This window comes from Giraffa tippelskirchi, chromosome X, assembly GCF_054371585.1.
Source record: "Giraffa tippelskirchi isolate mGirTip1 chromosome X, T2T-mGirTip1v1.2.pri, whole genome shotgun sequence".
In the NCBI taxonomy this organism is placed as follows: Eukaryota; Metazoa; Chordata; class Mammalia; order Artiodactyla; family Giraffidae; genus Giraffa; species Giraffa tippelskirchi.
The window spans coordinates 135,846,336-135,863,529 of record NC_137289.1 but is presented as its reverse complement, the minus strand read 5'-3'; the positions used below and the strand labels follow the sequence as shown (position 1 = coordinate 135,863,529).

General features: G+C 33.8%; 1 protein-coding gene across 9 annotated transcripts in view; it reads left to right on the top strand.

Moving 5' to 3' along the window:
* CNKSR2 (connector enhancer of kinase suppressor of Ras 2) overlaps window positions 1–17,194 on the top strand; it is a 276,605-nt gene that overhangs the window by 155,994 nt on the left and 103,417 nt on the right. For all 9 annotated transcript variants that reach the window (XM_081565963.1, XM_081565962.1, XM_081565960.1 and 6 more), the window contains 2 exons: window positions 6,644–6,777; window positions 12,676–12,887. In XM_081565963.1, coding sequence (XP_081422089.1) covers window positions 6,644–6,777; window positions 12,676–12,887 — 346 coding nt within the window. The remainder of the gene's footprint in view (window positions 1–6,643; window positions 6,778–12,675; window positions 12,888–17,194) is intronic.

Sequence of the window (17,194 nt, the reverse complement as noted above, 5' to 3'; positions counted from 1 at the left end):
TTCCTGATTTCTCAAATGTTTTGCAATAGAACTGAAAGACTTAAAGATATCTTAGTCAAATACTACAAGCAGATTTAATATGGAATTGAATTTGTTGTCATCTGCACCCATTTATATATAGTAGAGATGTTCTACCTGAGGTAGAATCTTTTATTCTGAGAAAGCAAACTAGCAATTCCTTGCTTTCTGAGAACTGTTTTTAAAACATGTCCTTAGTAGCACCCTCTACTAATGTCCTGGATTTTGGTAAGCATGGTGGTTGCTTATGGTCAAGTCCTTGAAATTCAACAAAAAAATCCTGGAGAATTATGGATAAACCTCAGTGTATATTTTTTGATGTTTGTCGTCTTAAATTAGCGTGCATAGGTCACCAGCTTGCACGAGTGGTGTTGTTTTCTTCTTACAAGAGATGTATGGGAGAATTAGCTGGACACTGGTGAGAATATTGATTGAAATCATCACTGGGAATCAACAATTTTAAAAATAATTTAGGAACCCAACTTTTTTTTTTTTTTTTTTTTTGGTGAAAATGCATCTCAAAAATAATCACTAAAATCAATGCTGGAATTTAATTTACTGATACAGATTTCATTAAACATTTTTAATGTAAAATGATGTCAACCTGTATCATTAGAATTGCTCCTAGACTGTTCTAATTCATAAGTCCTTTATATCGAAGTGATAATTTTTTGAGTGGTTTTTGTGCTTTTCACTTTAAATGTTATTGCTTAGTGTTACCTTGATTCCATTTTTACAGGATATTTAAATTAAATATATTTGAGCAGAGAAAGAAATAGAAAGCAAATAGTCATAGTAGTCAGTTTTGTCTATCAACTGGTGTAATGTCTGAAGAACACTGATGATGTTACATTTCAAATACATAGAAATATGAATGGTTGAAGTCACTGTAAAAATAAAAAAATAAGCAATAATAAAATTTATTTTAATATCAAAGTTATAGGATAGGGTGACCAAAAAAAACATTAGAAGCAAAGTTTATATGTTTCTGATAATTTTGCTTTAAAAGCGTGTTTTGGAGGAAAGAAGGAAGGTAAATAATATTAGATATGACACTAGAGAAGAAAATAAGTTTTAACTAAAAATGTAATTGTGCTGACTTGGAGGCAGAAACAATTACATGTTTTACATGCTCAAATTAGTAAACAGCTGCAAGCAATTGTCACATCAGATTTTCGTTCACCAATGTTTAAGCAAATTAATTAAAGGATCTAAATCACATTTGTGGTTTTCAACTAAATGCTTTCAAAATGTTAACACAGACTACAAATAATCACCTAATATAAAAAATTATTTTTTAGTTTCTCTATTCTTTAATTTCCTATTCTTTCTTTAGTTAATATCCTAAAAATAATGCATAGTGTAAGGTGAAAAAATTAGAAGCTCAGTTTTAATGTTGCAGTAATAACTATGCCCATAAGAATGGACAGCATAAATATCCTAGTGATAGTTTCAGTACAGTGTGCAAATTTTGATGATTAATTGGAAAAAGCCATTTTTTGGTGTGACTCTAAAGTGTATATTATTTGTGTATTATATAATCATGTGCATAATTTTATGCCCATAGATCTACTTTTAACTTATACAGATACAGCTTCCTGATCAAATCTGTGGTTGAAAAAAAATGCTTTTTTCTTTGTAGTCTGATAAGAAAGGGAAGATTACATGCTTTAAGAAGAAGATTCAAGTCTTTTGTATTTATAAATTTGTATTTTAGAAAAAGCTGAGTAAAAGACTGAGAGTGGGAGAATTTAGAATACATGTGTTTCTCTTACTTAGACTCTTTTCAAATCATTGAATACTTAAGAAAATCTTACCCAGGAAAAATTATGCCCAATAATTTTCCAAATTAGATCTAATATTCTTTATATGATCAAGAAATTTACAAGATTGTATGCAACTTCTTGCCTCCCAAAATCCAGAATACATTTTCTCTGGAGCATTTCTTTAGATGTCTCAGAGTTGCTAACATAAAACAATATTCTGGTATTTGTATTGGAATTATAATAAAAATGTGTTTGAACTGAATAAGGACTTGTGTGAATGTTCTGTGCTAAAATAATGGGGTATTGTGTTCCAGTTGAGTCTGTACTTATTCCCAAGAGTGAATAAAATTAATGGCCAGGTTTTCTACTTGATGTAATCATTCATGTTTCAATGAGTATTTTCCCTCTGGAAGACAAAGCAAACTCTTTGTGATATTTGCATTAGTGAGTTCTACGGATAACTGCATAATGTGTGATGCACCACTTTCATCTTTTAACACTGGGGCAGTCTTTATGTCATTGATTCCATTCAAGACTTTATATAGCTCTATGAAAGCTGGGTCACTTACCAGATAGAGGGACAACTAAATTAAGATACGCTTGCCAGGAGTTGTTAATATGTAAAATGTTTCAAATAAAACCTTTAACATTAAATGTAGTTTTTTAGGTATAGACGCTCTTTTCTCATAGTCTTTAAGGCCATATGGTTTTCAGAGGTACATTAATACCTTCCAGATGTGCTCAGTTACCTTAGAGATGTTAGAATCCGGGACACGAGGAAAGGGCCTGAGCCGTCAGAGGACTTAAAGTGAGATTTCAGTGATCCCTTACAAAAGCTGAAAATTTTAGTTTATACTAATCACAGCCTCCCAATGATGTTTAAACTGGAGGAATAGGATCTTTTTACTAAATTCACCACTCATGATTCAGAGGAAGATTTGTGCCATGCCATATTGTGGGATACAGTTTAAAGGTATTTATAGAGTTCAAACCGACAATATGAGAAATGTATGTGTGCATAATATAATATATTTCTGAGTCCTATTCATAGTAGTAACTTATCATTAATTGACTAAGGTTATAAATGTATACTTGAAGAGATGCATATATGATCATTTTATTTAGGATTTGGATAGTTCAAAATATGCATGCCTGTGCCCCCAAAATTCTGTCATAGATTTCTTTTAGAAGAGTAACAGTATGTATACAAAATATGTCCTACCTGTTGGAGCCTCACTGAATCTGGAAGGAAAACTTTATCATTAGAACTATTGAGATATGAAAAATAAATTTTGTGGAAAGGTCCTTCCAGAAAATAAACCCACTTGGATAGAATCCAGAATGGATCCATGTCATGCTTGATTGCATACCGAAGTGGATCAAGTTCTACTGAAGCTTCATGCTTGCTTGAGTTACAAGATGCGATCTTAAAATACCCTTGTATTTTATCCATAAGTGATAATAGTTCTTAATTCTCTTCCTATGCAGATTTTCCCAATATAAGAGAAAGAGTCAAAATGGCAAAGTGGTACAATTAAAAAAAAATCCTTTATTTCTACTTTTTTTTCCTTAAATTGGAAATTCTTTATAGTACAATGGTAAACTACTTTCCTTATACTATTTTATGAAGAAATTATTAAAGTAAATGTTACCAAAGTAGGAAAAACTATCCTTCTGCATTATTATACTCACATATTTAGGTTTTTGTCTGAACTCAGGCATATGTCTGTTAAATTTTGAATTAAATGCAGAGAGAACTTTTTGATTTGAGGGAAGCTGTGTTTTCCACTTTTTTGTGTATTAGATAGTTATTGGTGGTAGGTGTAATTTTAATGGCATTTGTTACACCTAGGAATTTCTCACTGATAATTTCAACTAATAGCATCATTTATTCTGTGCTTTATTTAGTCACATTTTGCCTATCTTTCTAATGTTCTTTAATGCCATTTTCATTCTTTTGTCATATTTTGTAACATTTCAATTCTTGTCCTAACTTAGAGCTTTTTAAAGACGTTATAAATTATCACAAATTTCCTTTGGGGTTAAGCAGCTATTTCCATTTTCCCATGAAGATTCTATTTTGCCATACTTTATTTTTCCATTGCTTAATGTCTTCTTTAAAATATGATTCTCACGAATAATGTTTACTTTTTTAGTTTGAATTAGCTTGACAAAAATATACTGAATAAATCTATTATTTATCATGTGTCTTATACTTAGTACAAGGCATACTGATTTAATTAGCCAGGTATCTGCACGATAAACCAATTTAAATGTTTTCTATGATTTACCAGTTAATAAAATAACTAGTAAGTAGAGTTAACAGAATCGACTAATTTCTTCTTTCTCTGAAAGAATAAGTTGTTTTTTTCAACCACTTCAATTAATTGAACCAGCTGGGACACTCAAACCTGTTATTTGCTTAAGCATATCTGTCTTTTTCTTCTACATTTTTACTAATTTAACTGTGCTGAGAACATTAATAGCAAATCTGTGCTGAAAATAGAAACCTATAGAAAATATCAATTTGAAGGAAGTTGACACGACTAATATTTAAAGTTCCTGGAAGGAGAAGGATCAAGTACCCTAAATAGACAATCCTTGTAACAGTCCAGGCAGAAGAAAATACTTTTATGGGTCCTTACCTCACACTTCACTTGTAATCACTGACTACTACTACTCCTTTTTTCCTTCCTTCCTACCTTCTTGTTTGGGGAGGACAGGGATAGATACCAAGAGAAATTATCTTTAGTTCTACAGATGGTAAAATAAAAGGAGAGAAGTCTTCAGAATTAAAGTAATAATCCTAGAAAAGAAGAAAGAGAATAAAAACTGTTTAGATTATTTTTTTAAATGTTATGTTTTTAGAACTTGATTTTAAGTTCACTCATAGTGTTAAGATAATTTAAAAGAAGAGCATATTAGAGCATTTAAAAAGCATACTGAATATACGTTTTTCTCTCACAGTGCATCTGTTATAGAAACTGTTGGCAAGTAATGTACTGTGTAATGAATGCTTTCTTTACATTTCTATAATTATGAAATTTTGTTTAGATTTGTTGTTTAGTGTCATTTGTATTTAATAATAAGATATCCTGACAGTAAAAAATTGTAAACAGTCTCATTACAGATCACGCTTAACCTAAAGATCCTATCATTCAAAGATCTATTGGAGAGACTTGTAATACATTCTTAGAAAGAATATAATTCTTTATTTCCTCAGGCTTCATGGTGTTCATCTGTACAGGTAACTCCTGATTACCTATCTAAATTTCAGGATTTCCCATTGCCAAAATTTTTGTTTCTAAAACATACACACAGTTTAACTTAGTGCTATTCCAGAGTCAGCATATTTAAACATAGTTAAACAGCATAGTCGTTACCGTATGCTTTCAAAATATATCAAAATTCTTCGACATGTAAACTTTCAGATTTTTTAAATATCATATAAGATACAATATTCTAGAATCCCAAAATAAATTATCAATTACTTTTCCCTTCTCTCTCTTTTTCTTTAATTTCTATTTCACATAGATTAAAACTTAACCGTCATTTTGGCAGGATGTGTGATTTCAAACTATTAAGGTGAGCTGTGTAAAAAGGAAGGTCATAAACCATGAACTGAGCCATAAACTATGTAGCCTACCCCAGGGACCTACATTGTACATTGTATTTATGCTTGGATTTTTGAACAAATTTTGTTTATCTGTACAAAAATATTGTCATAATATAAAATAGTTGTACTATGCCATTTTTTGAGTGTCTAGCAGTACATGTTAAAGTAATAGAACTATGGGTCTATATACAGCTATCCTAAAAGTGTTTTCATACTGGCTAAAATGGCAACATCTTGTCATGTGACGATGCAGTTCATTTTGTGATCATCATTTTTGTTGCGATTACATTGAAGTTCTTATTTCTCAATGTTATTGTATATGTAGCTAATCAGTCAGATATCTGTAAGATAAACATGAACATGTGTGAATTTTAGTTTCACTTTAGAGTAATTTCTCAAACCACAATATCATTTCCAAATGCTGTGACGCTTAGAATTGGGAGTGTTCCTAAGTTAATGCATCCTGATGTATTGCTTAATTCAGTAAATAGAATATCTTAATTTTTTAAAAACTTATTTAATAGGTAAATACAGGCATGAAAATAAGATCTATAGGTATACAACTAAAAGTTATTTTAAGCAATGGTAAATGTGTGTGCCTATGACAAGTGAAATGATTGTGTCACACTAATCACTATACTTTTGAAGATGTACCATAAAATGACTTTGAGAAGACAGTATTGTTTATATTTATGGGAGAAGTACATTTTCCTAGGAAATATTCTCATATTAGCCTTTTATACTCCATTTTTGTAACGTTTTCTGAGAATCTGTGACTTTCTACTGACTTAGGAGTATAATGCATCTCTTTTGGGAAAAGATCTGAAATAATCTTTCTTGTATAATCAGTCAGGATATGAGTGAACTCATTCTTTTGGAAGTTAGTCATTATTATCTTTCTTTCAAAAGTGGGATTCTAATAAAGCAAATTCAGATAAGTTTCTAACTGTGAGATAGATCTCTCCATTATGAAACACTGCGTGATATTATTACCTTACAAATAGCTTTAACTGATTACACCACACAATAAGGTGAGTTAGGAACTAAATGGAAATCTATTTGTTTTTGAAGATTCAAAGGAATATCCATGTGCTAAATAACATGCTTCTTGATTTCAGCCAAGTTCAAAAACTTTGTAGAAATAGATCATTTAAAAATGATAACTATGTGTCATTGTTGTTGTTGTTGTTGTTGTTTGTGTGTTGTTTGTGTGCGTATGTATTTTCTTTTTCATTTTAACCAGCCTCTTATACCTAGAAGTCCCACAAGCAGCGTTGCCACGCCTTCCAGCACCATCAGTACACCCACCAAAAGAGACAGTTCTGCCCTTCAGGATCTCTACATCCCCCCTCCTCCTGCAGAACCATATATTCCCAGGTATCAAACTAACCATTATTTTGTTCTGTGTAGCTTCCAGCTAAAGACTGACCTCAGTGCATGAAAACTGTGAAGTAAATTCTCAAGGAACACCTTGAATATTTTCTCAGTTACAAATTCTGAGCACATTCTGGAAAAAAAAAAAACATTACATTATAGAGACTGTGGGCTTCCCAGGTGGCTCAGTGGTAAAGAATCCGTCTGCCAATGCAGGAGATGAAGGTTCAATTCCTCAGTTGGGATGATCCCCCAGAGGAGGAAGTGGCAACCCACTCCATATTCTTGCCTGGGTAATCCCATGGACAGAGGAGCTTGGCAGTCCACGGGGTCACAAAAGAGCTGGACATGACTTAGCAACTAAACAACAACATAGAGACTCGTACTCTAGTTAGTAATAACAATAACCATGATTTGTATTAAACACTCTACATTAAATATCTTATAAACATTATCTCATATAATAGGAAATAATAGGAAACTAATATAAAATAACAACTTAGGATTATTTTAGTAAGTGAAAAATCAGTGAGGCTCTTTGACAAAGAAAAGAAATCTCAGGTTACCTTGGAGCATTCCGTACTTTTTCTCTAAATGAGAAAGTTACAGGTAACTTTTATGCCTTCTTCAATGTATGTAATTAGGAAGAGGTTTTTTTTTTTTTTTCCCTTGGATGATAATGAGAGAGAGTGTTTCTTCCCCTAATACCTCTGTATCTACAGTTTCCGCTTGGTTAGTTCATTAATATTTCTTTCAGAAAGTAGAAAGAGTTTGCAAGAGAATGAGTTGCTCTTAAAGTCTATTTTCAGATTTCTGGAGGCTGTATCTTTATTTCATGTTCCAAATTCCTATTTGAAATTCCTGGCAAGTGGAAGAATATAATTCTGTGCCATCATGCATTCTCTCCAAAAGCATTCTGGTTTCCAGCCTGTGGAATACAAAAATTATGGGAAAAGGCCAGCACTAAATGGAGATAATTAATACCAATCACAAAGTATTTGATTCAGTTTTTAAATTAGTTGTGCAGTCATTCAAAAACAATAATTTAATGTCTCATGTTTTCAAGCTATACTTACTATTAAAATTCTGTAATAAATCAAAGCATGGAAATTCCTCTTTTTAATTACTTTTTATTATTCTTTACTTTAGTACATCTAATGCTTTATTCTATTGGCTATGATGCTACTGACATTTTACGATCTAAATGCTACATGACAACATGGAATGTCTGCAAATCCTGTGTTATCTTCTAGTAATAAAACTATAGCCAATTTTAAAAACATCTAAAGTCTTTTTTTAAAATTAAATGTTGTGAGAACATGGTTTGTGAAAAGATATAATTTGCTAAGCTGGCGTTTCAAAAATCTTACTAATATATAATTTATACTCTTATGTTCGGAGAAGGCAATGGCACCCCACTCCAGTACTCTTGCCTGGAAAATCCCATGGACGGAGGAGCCTAGTAGGCTGCAGTCTATGGGGTCGATAGGGGTCGGACACGACTGAGCGACTTCACTTTCACTTTTCACTTTCATGCATTGGAGAAGGAAATGGCAGCCCACTCCAGTATTCTTGCCTGGAGAATCCCAGGGACGGGGGAGCCCGGTGGGCTGCCGTCTATGGGGTCGCACAGAGTCGGACTCGACTGAAGCGACTTAGCAGCAGCAGCAGCAGCAGCAGCAACTCTTATGTTAGATTTACAATCAGTTGTACAAATTCATTCGATATCCTAGTCAAATGTAAGCTGAATTTTAATTAAGGTAGTGTGGACTTTTTTAATATCCTTGTAAAAGGAACAATAAAAGCATGTGTGTTTCAAATAGGAAATGACTCTTTTGGTTTGTTTTCATTTTCATTGGAAAGATTTTTATTCAGGGCAAATGATTATTTAAAAGACCTTATTTGTCAGAGTGCCACATGTCCAGATAAACATCAGAAAACTATTTTTAGCAAATCTCTGCAGTTTTTTGATGTTCTTTCCTTGTCTCTTGGATAGGGAGGAACTTGCAATAAAGACAATATTTCCTAGACAACATATTTATTTATTTATTTTTTTTTTTTTATTTATTTATCTATTTTTTACTTTACAATATTGTATTGGTTTTGCCATACATTTACATGACAACATATTTAAAATGTACTTCAGAAGACAAGACTGTTTAAGAATTTAGTTCTGTCCTCCAAGTGTGGTGCAGATATGAAGGCAATAGATTGAAGTCAATAAAAAGCTTTAAACATGCTATTTACAGAAACAGGAGAATGAAAGAGACTGAAGTATCAACACAATAGTACTTGTTTTGGTAGTATTGCTTGAATGCTCCATACTTTTCAGGAAAATTCATAATTAGAGTCTTATCTCTCACTTTAATTGATTCTTAGTCTAGCATGTAATTTAACAGAATGTTCTAACTGTATTCTGAGTCAAATTGTTAGTTACCTAGTCACACAGTCATTTGATATAACAGTTAGAAAATACATACATCAGAGTCCCTTTGTACCACAGCCTCATATAATTATCGGCATTTTCTAGTTTCACTTGAAGTTATAGTCATAAAATTTTTGCATTTGTCATTCTTTTATAGTTACAACCATGGCATTTTCCCCCTCATTTTCATGATGAAAGATTTATCTAATTAAACTCATCTAAGCATTTCTTTTTTTCCTACATTAAAAACATTTGTCTTTATAGGATAGGCATTTTGGTGATAATTTGAATTGTGAATAATAAAAGCTTTCTCATATTAAAACCAAAAAACCTTAAAAATGGTAGGAATTACTGTCATATTAAGTAGACTTTTCTTCATGTGATTATCATTATTCAAACACATTTATTCCAGGAAAAGAATGTGATCGCAAAAGTGACTTTTTCACTGAAAGATAAAACACTCGTGTATATGACGTGAGTGAAATTTGGTCCATTTTTTTATTATATGACCATATACAATTTCATTATCAAAGTAGATAGTGAACTTTCATACTTAACCAAAGTTCTTTATTTTATCTTGAAAACTAAGATTTATAATTCTTGCACAACTATGAAGTTTAAGTACTAATTTATCTCATTAATTTTACTATGAGCCATTAAATATAAAGATAGTACAATGAAGTAGTGCTCTAGCTTTTCTTCGATTCCCTTAAACGCTTTTTAGAGCAAAAGCATAGGTTTATTATATTTTGGCCACCTGATGCGAAGAGCTGACTCATTTGAAAAGACCCTGATGTTGGGAAAGATTGAAGGCAGGAGAAGAAGGGGACGACAGAGGATGAGATGGTTAGATGGCATCACCGACTCAATGGACATGAGTTTGGGTAAACTCCAGGAGTTGGTGATGGACAGGGAGGCCTGGTGTGCTGCGGTTCATGGAGTCGCAAAGAGTCGGACATGACTGAGCGACTGAACTGAACTAATAGCTGTATAGGGCTTCCCTAGTGGCTCAGATGGTAAAGAGTCCATCTGCCAATGCAGGAGACATGGGTTCGATCCCTGGGTAGGGAAGATCCCCTGGAGAAGGAAAAGGCTGCCTACTCCAGTATTCCGGCCCAGAGAATTCCATGGACTGTATAGTCCCTGGGGTCATGAAGAGTTGGACACAACTGAGCGAAAAGAGAGAATGCAGAATATGATTACATATATACACAGGCACACACACTTTTATATGCAAGTCATATATCAATTAATTCTACTGTAAAGTTTGGTTTTGGTTTATACTTTTCTTAATTTAGCTTTATTAAATGCATTCCATATAGGTATGTCTAATAAATCTTTGTTGGCATAAGGCCCCTCTTTCATATCACGATAGAATAAGGAATACCAGCCCTTCCCATTTTCTACCACAGGGTGTATCCCTATAAAGAGAGTGTGGTGAGAACTGAATCACCCTCTGATCTCAGCTGCATTAACATTCATGTCACAGGACTAATAGAAACCTCTGCCCACTTATAAAGAGGCATAACCTTCCCCAGTGCCCCTGGTTCATTAGGGCTGTTTCCAAGCTAATTGCAGTGTCAGTTTCTTTTTGCTAGAGATCTAACTTAACAAAAAGTGCCAGGCAATTTGTTCAGGAAAAGTTTTTAGCTAGCTGAAAATATATGTGCCTGGGTTTTATATTTCCTTCTTCTTGTTTAAGAACTAACTTTCATAGTTACAATTTGGTAAGCAGCAACACTTTTATTTAAAAAAATTAAGGAGTGCCAGCTTGCTGATCGGAGAAGGCAATGGCACCCCACTCCAGTACTCTTGCCTGGAAAATCCCATGGACGGAGAAGCCTGGTAGGCTACAGTCCATGGGGTCGCTAAGAGTCGGACAAGACTGAGCGACTTCACTTTCACTTTTCCCTTTCATGCACTGGAGAAGGAAATGGCAACCCACTCCAGTATTCTTGCCTGGAGAATCCCAGGGACGGCGGAGCCTGGTGGGCTGCCATCTATGGGGTCGCAGAGAGTCGGACACGACTGAAGCGACTTAGCAGCAGCAGCAGCAGCAGCTTGCTGATTCTGTCTTGAATATTATTTACTACTTTCTACATAATTCAAATAATAAGAATATAGTTCTCTTCATTTGGACAAACCCAACGTATACCTGAGATACAGTATACTGTAGCATAAAAGTATAATATTTTTGCTGAGCTGAAACTCATATTTTAGAATTAACATTAGATTTATAAGCTCTTCACCATCTCATAAGACTTAGTAGGTCATTTAAAATTTGGTATTTTTCTCTGTTTTGTTCTAATTCAGTTTATTCTGTAGAGTTAAGATTTCACCCTTGGCATTTAACATAAAGTTAAATTTTATTTGGTTTGATAGGATTCATGGTTCTGTTTAGGGTAGAACTGGAAATAAGAACTTGGAAGAAATAAAATTAATGATCCATGAAGAAAGAAATATTGCATTTACATTTATAGTCATGTTCTAGAATGTAAGCTTTTCTAATAAAATTTTCATAGCTGGTTAGTGAAATTATCATAAGATAAACAAAGTTCATTTTAACTAATCCTAAATGGAATATTTCTGCTAAAACACCTCTCATTATGGATCCAATCACCTGGGCTGTGTGATTAATACTTTGTGTGAGTAAGAGTCTTAGAGATCTCATAAATTATTAGAGATTTTTCTCTTCAGAATCCTATAGAAGAAAAAATCATCTTGTCATCATCTTAAATCCCATTCTTAAATTCTGTATATGATCAAGTTTCTCCACAAGAAATGTTGCTAATATGTAATGAAATTTTGATATACCCATTTAGAATGAGTTCCAGGAACATATCTTTTTTACTATTAAATGAGATATATACCGTTTAAATACAGAGCATAATTCTTTTCACTAAGGTTAACTTATTAATAACAAACTGTTTGAAATTCTTAAAATACCAGTTTATATAGTGCTAACTTGATTCTTAAGGTCACAGTACCCTCACAGAGGTGGTAGTTCTTAAACACATCTTTGTTTTTAAGCAGTGCAAATATTACCATGAATCAGCTAGATGAACTGGCAGAAGAAATCTATATTGTTAGCATTGTTAATATTATGCCTATTTTCTTAAGCAGTAAAAGCAACTTATGTGCTTAGATGATTTCTTTTATATGCCATAGTATGGTGAACATGAACTAGAGCAGGAGTTAGATTATCCATGGTCCATGTCTAGCTGTGTAACCTTACTTGTGTAACCTTTAGGCTAGTTTATTACCTGTGTAACCTTTAGGCTAGTCATTCAACCTCTCTGAGTCTTGGCATTTTTTTTTCCCTGCAAACTAGAAATGATTAAAAATTGCCCTATAAACATCAAAGAAATTTGGAAAGCTCAGAAGATATACAGGAAGGATATTATTACTATTTTAACCCTCTGCCATTTTACCGCCCTAACACTTCCTGACATCCTTCTCATTTACCCTTTCTTTAGGGATGAAAAAGGAAACCTTCCTTGTGAAGACCTCAGAGGACATATGGTGGGCAAGCCAGTGCATAAGGGATCTGAATCACCAAATTCATTTCTGGATCAAGAATATCGAAAGAGGTTTAATATTGTCGAGGAAGATACTGTCTTGTATTGTTATGAATATGAAAAGGGAAGATCAAGTAGTCAAGGGAGACGAGAAAGCACCCCAACTTACGGTAAGAATTCTCTTAATGTTGATGAAGGAGCTTATGTCTGGTATGGGAATCTCAATTTTTTTCCCTAGACTTTTTGGTTGTGAAAATTACCTGAGAGCTTTTGAATCTTTATAATTGATCTGTTTCTGTTGTGTGCTTCGAAGTGGAATCTCAACAATATAAGGCATGACATTAAAATTTATTCTAAATTTTCCAAAGTTAAGCAAGAATAATTGCCTTCCAAAGGCAGCATTTTAACTCAATGATACATAGAAACCTTTTTGAATCACATGTAATTTTTGTATATCAGAGGTTGCCAAACTGAAGTAATTCAAGGGTTTTTTTTTTCTTTTTTTAATCAATACTCAACTGTTAACATAACTTGCTTAAAGTCAAATTTCTGTATTTCTCAGGTATTAAAAAAATAGATGAACTTTTCTGGGTAAAATTTCATCTCAATTTTTGTTTTGTTTTTTTATAAGAAGTGGTAAATTTTGACTAGATTTTAAATAGAAAGGACATAATAGCAAAGATGGGCCTAGAGTTACCATGTCCCAGGATTTTTTTTATCTGACTCCTGTTTTTCCATGCATGACCAAGAAAGTAAACCCAGAATTGATATAGTTTAGCTGAACCGTTTGCAGATAAATTTGCCTAAAGTTAGAGTAGTAAAGTCTATGGTCCTCTTGCAAGAATGAATGGATTTAATTGGAATTCTGTACTCCTTGTTTTCCAATTTTGGGAGAAGGGCAGGATCCTTGCTGATTAGTCCAGATTTGATCAGTGGAAGCTGAAGAGAAAGAAAGTTGTTTTTAACTTTCTCTTTCTACTTACCTGCCTTACTTGTTCACCATGGCCATATGCCTCCCTCCTGTGGTCCCAAAAGATTGGTCATCACATACTTTATAACCAACACCCTATTTCCTCACAGCTTTTTGGTAATAATGAGTAATAATTAAGTATGGAAAATTTTGCCCAAAACGATCCTAAGTAATAGAACCCTACCTATCATGCTTTATATTATTCTCTGTACATGTGCTGTTTTATCATGTGCTCCTCATTTATACTACCCTGGTGGCACTTATTTTGAACTGTCATAACTTGAAGGTATTTGCACCTTTGCTTTTCTCCACTATTGTATTGTAAACTTCTGCAGTAAACCTCTGCCTGCCATCTTCGTTATCCCCGCCCCTGCCTCATCACATGAGATTTTTATTTTTCTGCATTCATTCCACAAGTACTTATTGACTACATATTATTAGATAGGCGTTCAGTTCAGTTGTTCAGTTGTGTCTGACTCTTTGTGACTCCATGGACTACAGCACGCCAGGCTTCCCTGTCCATCACCAACTCCTGGAGCTTGCTCAAACAAATGTATATCAACTCTTCTTTTTTTATGTCCCAGAATTTTCTGGCTGTTTTCTACTTGTGTTGAAGTAGATAAGAATGTTTAAGGGGAAATTATAGTCACTAGATAAAGTTGATTATTGATAGCTTTATGAAAAAGTTTACCAAGGTCTTACTTAAATAGCTGTGAACTGTTAGTTCCTTCAGACTATGGTTTAAAGCACCTAGTGCTATCATGTTCCACAAATCATATCTCTTCCAATAAAATAGAATACCATTTAAATTTTAGAAAATGTAGATGTCCTATAGATAACTAAAGTGTTTTTATAAACAACTTAGGAGAAAATAAATGTATATATACTTAAAAGAGAAATAAGGAAGTACAAACAAAAGTTCTTTTACTTTTGGATTTGAAAGTTTGTTTTTTTTTTAATTTTGAACCTGAAATATAGCCTGAACTTTCCCTTAGAGATACTTTAGAGATACTCTAGTAGAGATTCCCTGGCACGGCTGGCAAATTGTTCCATGTAACTAGCAGTTTAATGTATATTTACCTTTTTAAAATCAGATCTTAAGCAACAAAACCTACTTGTCACATACATGAATTTCTGGCCACAACATTCCCAAAGCGTAATTTATCTGTTAATGCATTCAGCTAATATTTGTTGTGTGTATAAAGTCAGCCAGGCACTGGGGATGCAAAGATGAATAAAACATAAATCTTCCCTGGAAGGCAGTTATACCCCAAAGGGAAAGAACAAAGAGATGCTGTGCAGCAGCAACTTTAGGTAAGGAGGAAAGTGTGAATGAAGTTCTGCAGTTGCATGGGAGTTGAAGTCCCAGTGTCTTCCTGGGAAGTCACATAAATATAAGTGACGTTTATGCTGAGTTTTAAATGATGAATAGTCATCATCCAGGGTTTCTCAATGCTAGTTATCCCCATCAAATACTTGACACCCTCTCAAACCTAGTACTGAGATCTGAGAGTTTATATAAATCTCCCAGCCCATCCCCTAAAGGCCCCAAGTATTAGCAACTTCAACCCTTAATAAGTAATAATTGGTGACAACTTCATTTAACCTATAAAATGGTCCCATTATATGGATCCCCAAGTGTGACAATATTCTCTTGGGTTTAAAAATAATGATAATGAAATGCTTGATCCTGCTGAAGTATATAACAAAAAAAAAACCCTGATTACCAAAAAATAAGTTCACAATTTATATTTTCTGAAAATGAGAGTAATTTAACTTGTTAGCAATTATGTAATACCTTAAAAACATTGTATAAATCCTTTAGCCTTACAGTTCAACTTCATTATTCATTGCAAATATCCTTATCTTCCAGTGTGTGGACTTAGCCACCTTGCTACCCTATTAACTTCCCAGTTACCTGTTTACTCAAAGAGGTTCAGAGTTAGGATTATAAGAGTCTAGATAGTGTTTTGAGAAGCAAAGGAGAAACATAATACAGTTTTTACTGTGTGCTTTTGTCTTCATTCATATTTTAAAGTTAGATATATAAGACAAAAATATTTAGAGACACTCTGTTATTAAACTCAGTAACAAACAGATATAAAGAAAAATACTTGAAAATATCCTAATCATGAACTTTAAAATATATTTGTTAACCAACTTCTCAGTTTATATCATGGACCCACTATTTGTGGGTAAGAGTGAATTAAAAGATCAGTTATTTACCCTAAGTCATAAGACAAATACAGTATGGATGGACAGTGGATGACCTATCTAGAAAATAAGTAAATACCTGTTGAGCTTTTATGTATGCCTTTAAAAAGCAATGGGCTTACCTCATAGCTCAGTTGGTAAAGAATCTGCCTACAAGGCAGGAGACCCTGGTTCAATTCCTGGGTTGGGAAGATCTGCTGGAAAAGGGATAAGCTACCCACTCCAGTATTCTTGGGCTTTCCTTGTGGCACAGCTGGTGAAGAATTCGCCTCCAATGAGGGAGACCTGGGTTCAATCCCTAGGTAGGGAAGATCCCCTGAAGAAGGGAAAGGCTACCCACTCTCGTATTCTGACCTGGAGAATTCCATGGACTGTATAGTCCATGGGGTTGCAAAGAGTTGGACACGATTGAGCTACTTTTACTTTAACTCTAAAAAGCATTAACCCATTTAATCCTCACAACCCCGAGAGGTAGATAACTAATAGAATCCTTACGTTATAAATGGGTTAAATATCTTACTCAGCTAGTAAGTGGTAGAAACTTGATATTTGTTGACTTTATCAGTGTTACTAGCTAGCTAAATAATATGAAGATATTTTGCTAAAATGTAGGAAAGTAGTTCAAAAATGCAAAATGGTTGCCTGAGGAAGCCTTACAAATAGCTGAGAAAAGAAGAGAAGCTAAAGGCAAAGGAGAAAAAGAAGCATATACCCATTTGAATGCAGAGTTCCAAAGAATAGCAAGGACAGATAAGAAAGCCTTCCTCGGTGATCAGCGCAAAGAAATAGAGGAAAACAATAGAATGGGAAAGACTAGAGATCTCAAAAAATTTGAGATACCAAGGGAACATTTCATGCAAAGATGGGCACAATAAAGGACAGAAATTGTATGAACCTAACAGAAGCAGAAGATATTAAGAAGATGTGGCAAGAATACACAGAAGAACTATATAAAAAAGATAACCATGATAACCATGATGGTGTGATCACTCACCTAGTGCCAGACATCCTCGAATGTGAAGTCAAGTGGGCCTTAGGAAGCATCACCATAAACAAAGCTAGTGGAGTTGATGGAATTCCAGTTGAGCTATTTCAAATCCTAAAAGATGATGCTGTGAAAGTACTGCACTCAATATGCCAACAAATTTGGAAAACTCAGAAGTGGCCACAGGACTGGAAAAGGTCAGTTTTCATTCCAACCCAAAGAAAGGCAATCCCAAAGAATGCTCAAACTACCACACAACTGCACTAATCTCACATGCTAGCAAACTAATGCTCAAAATCCTCCAAGCC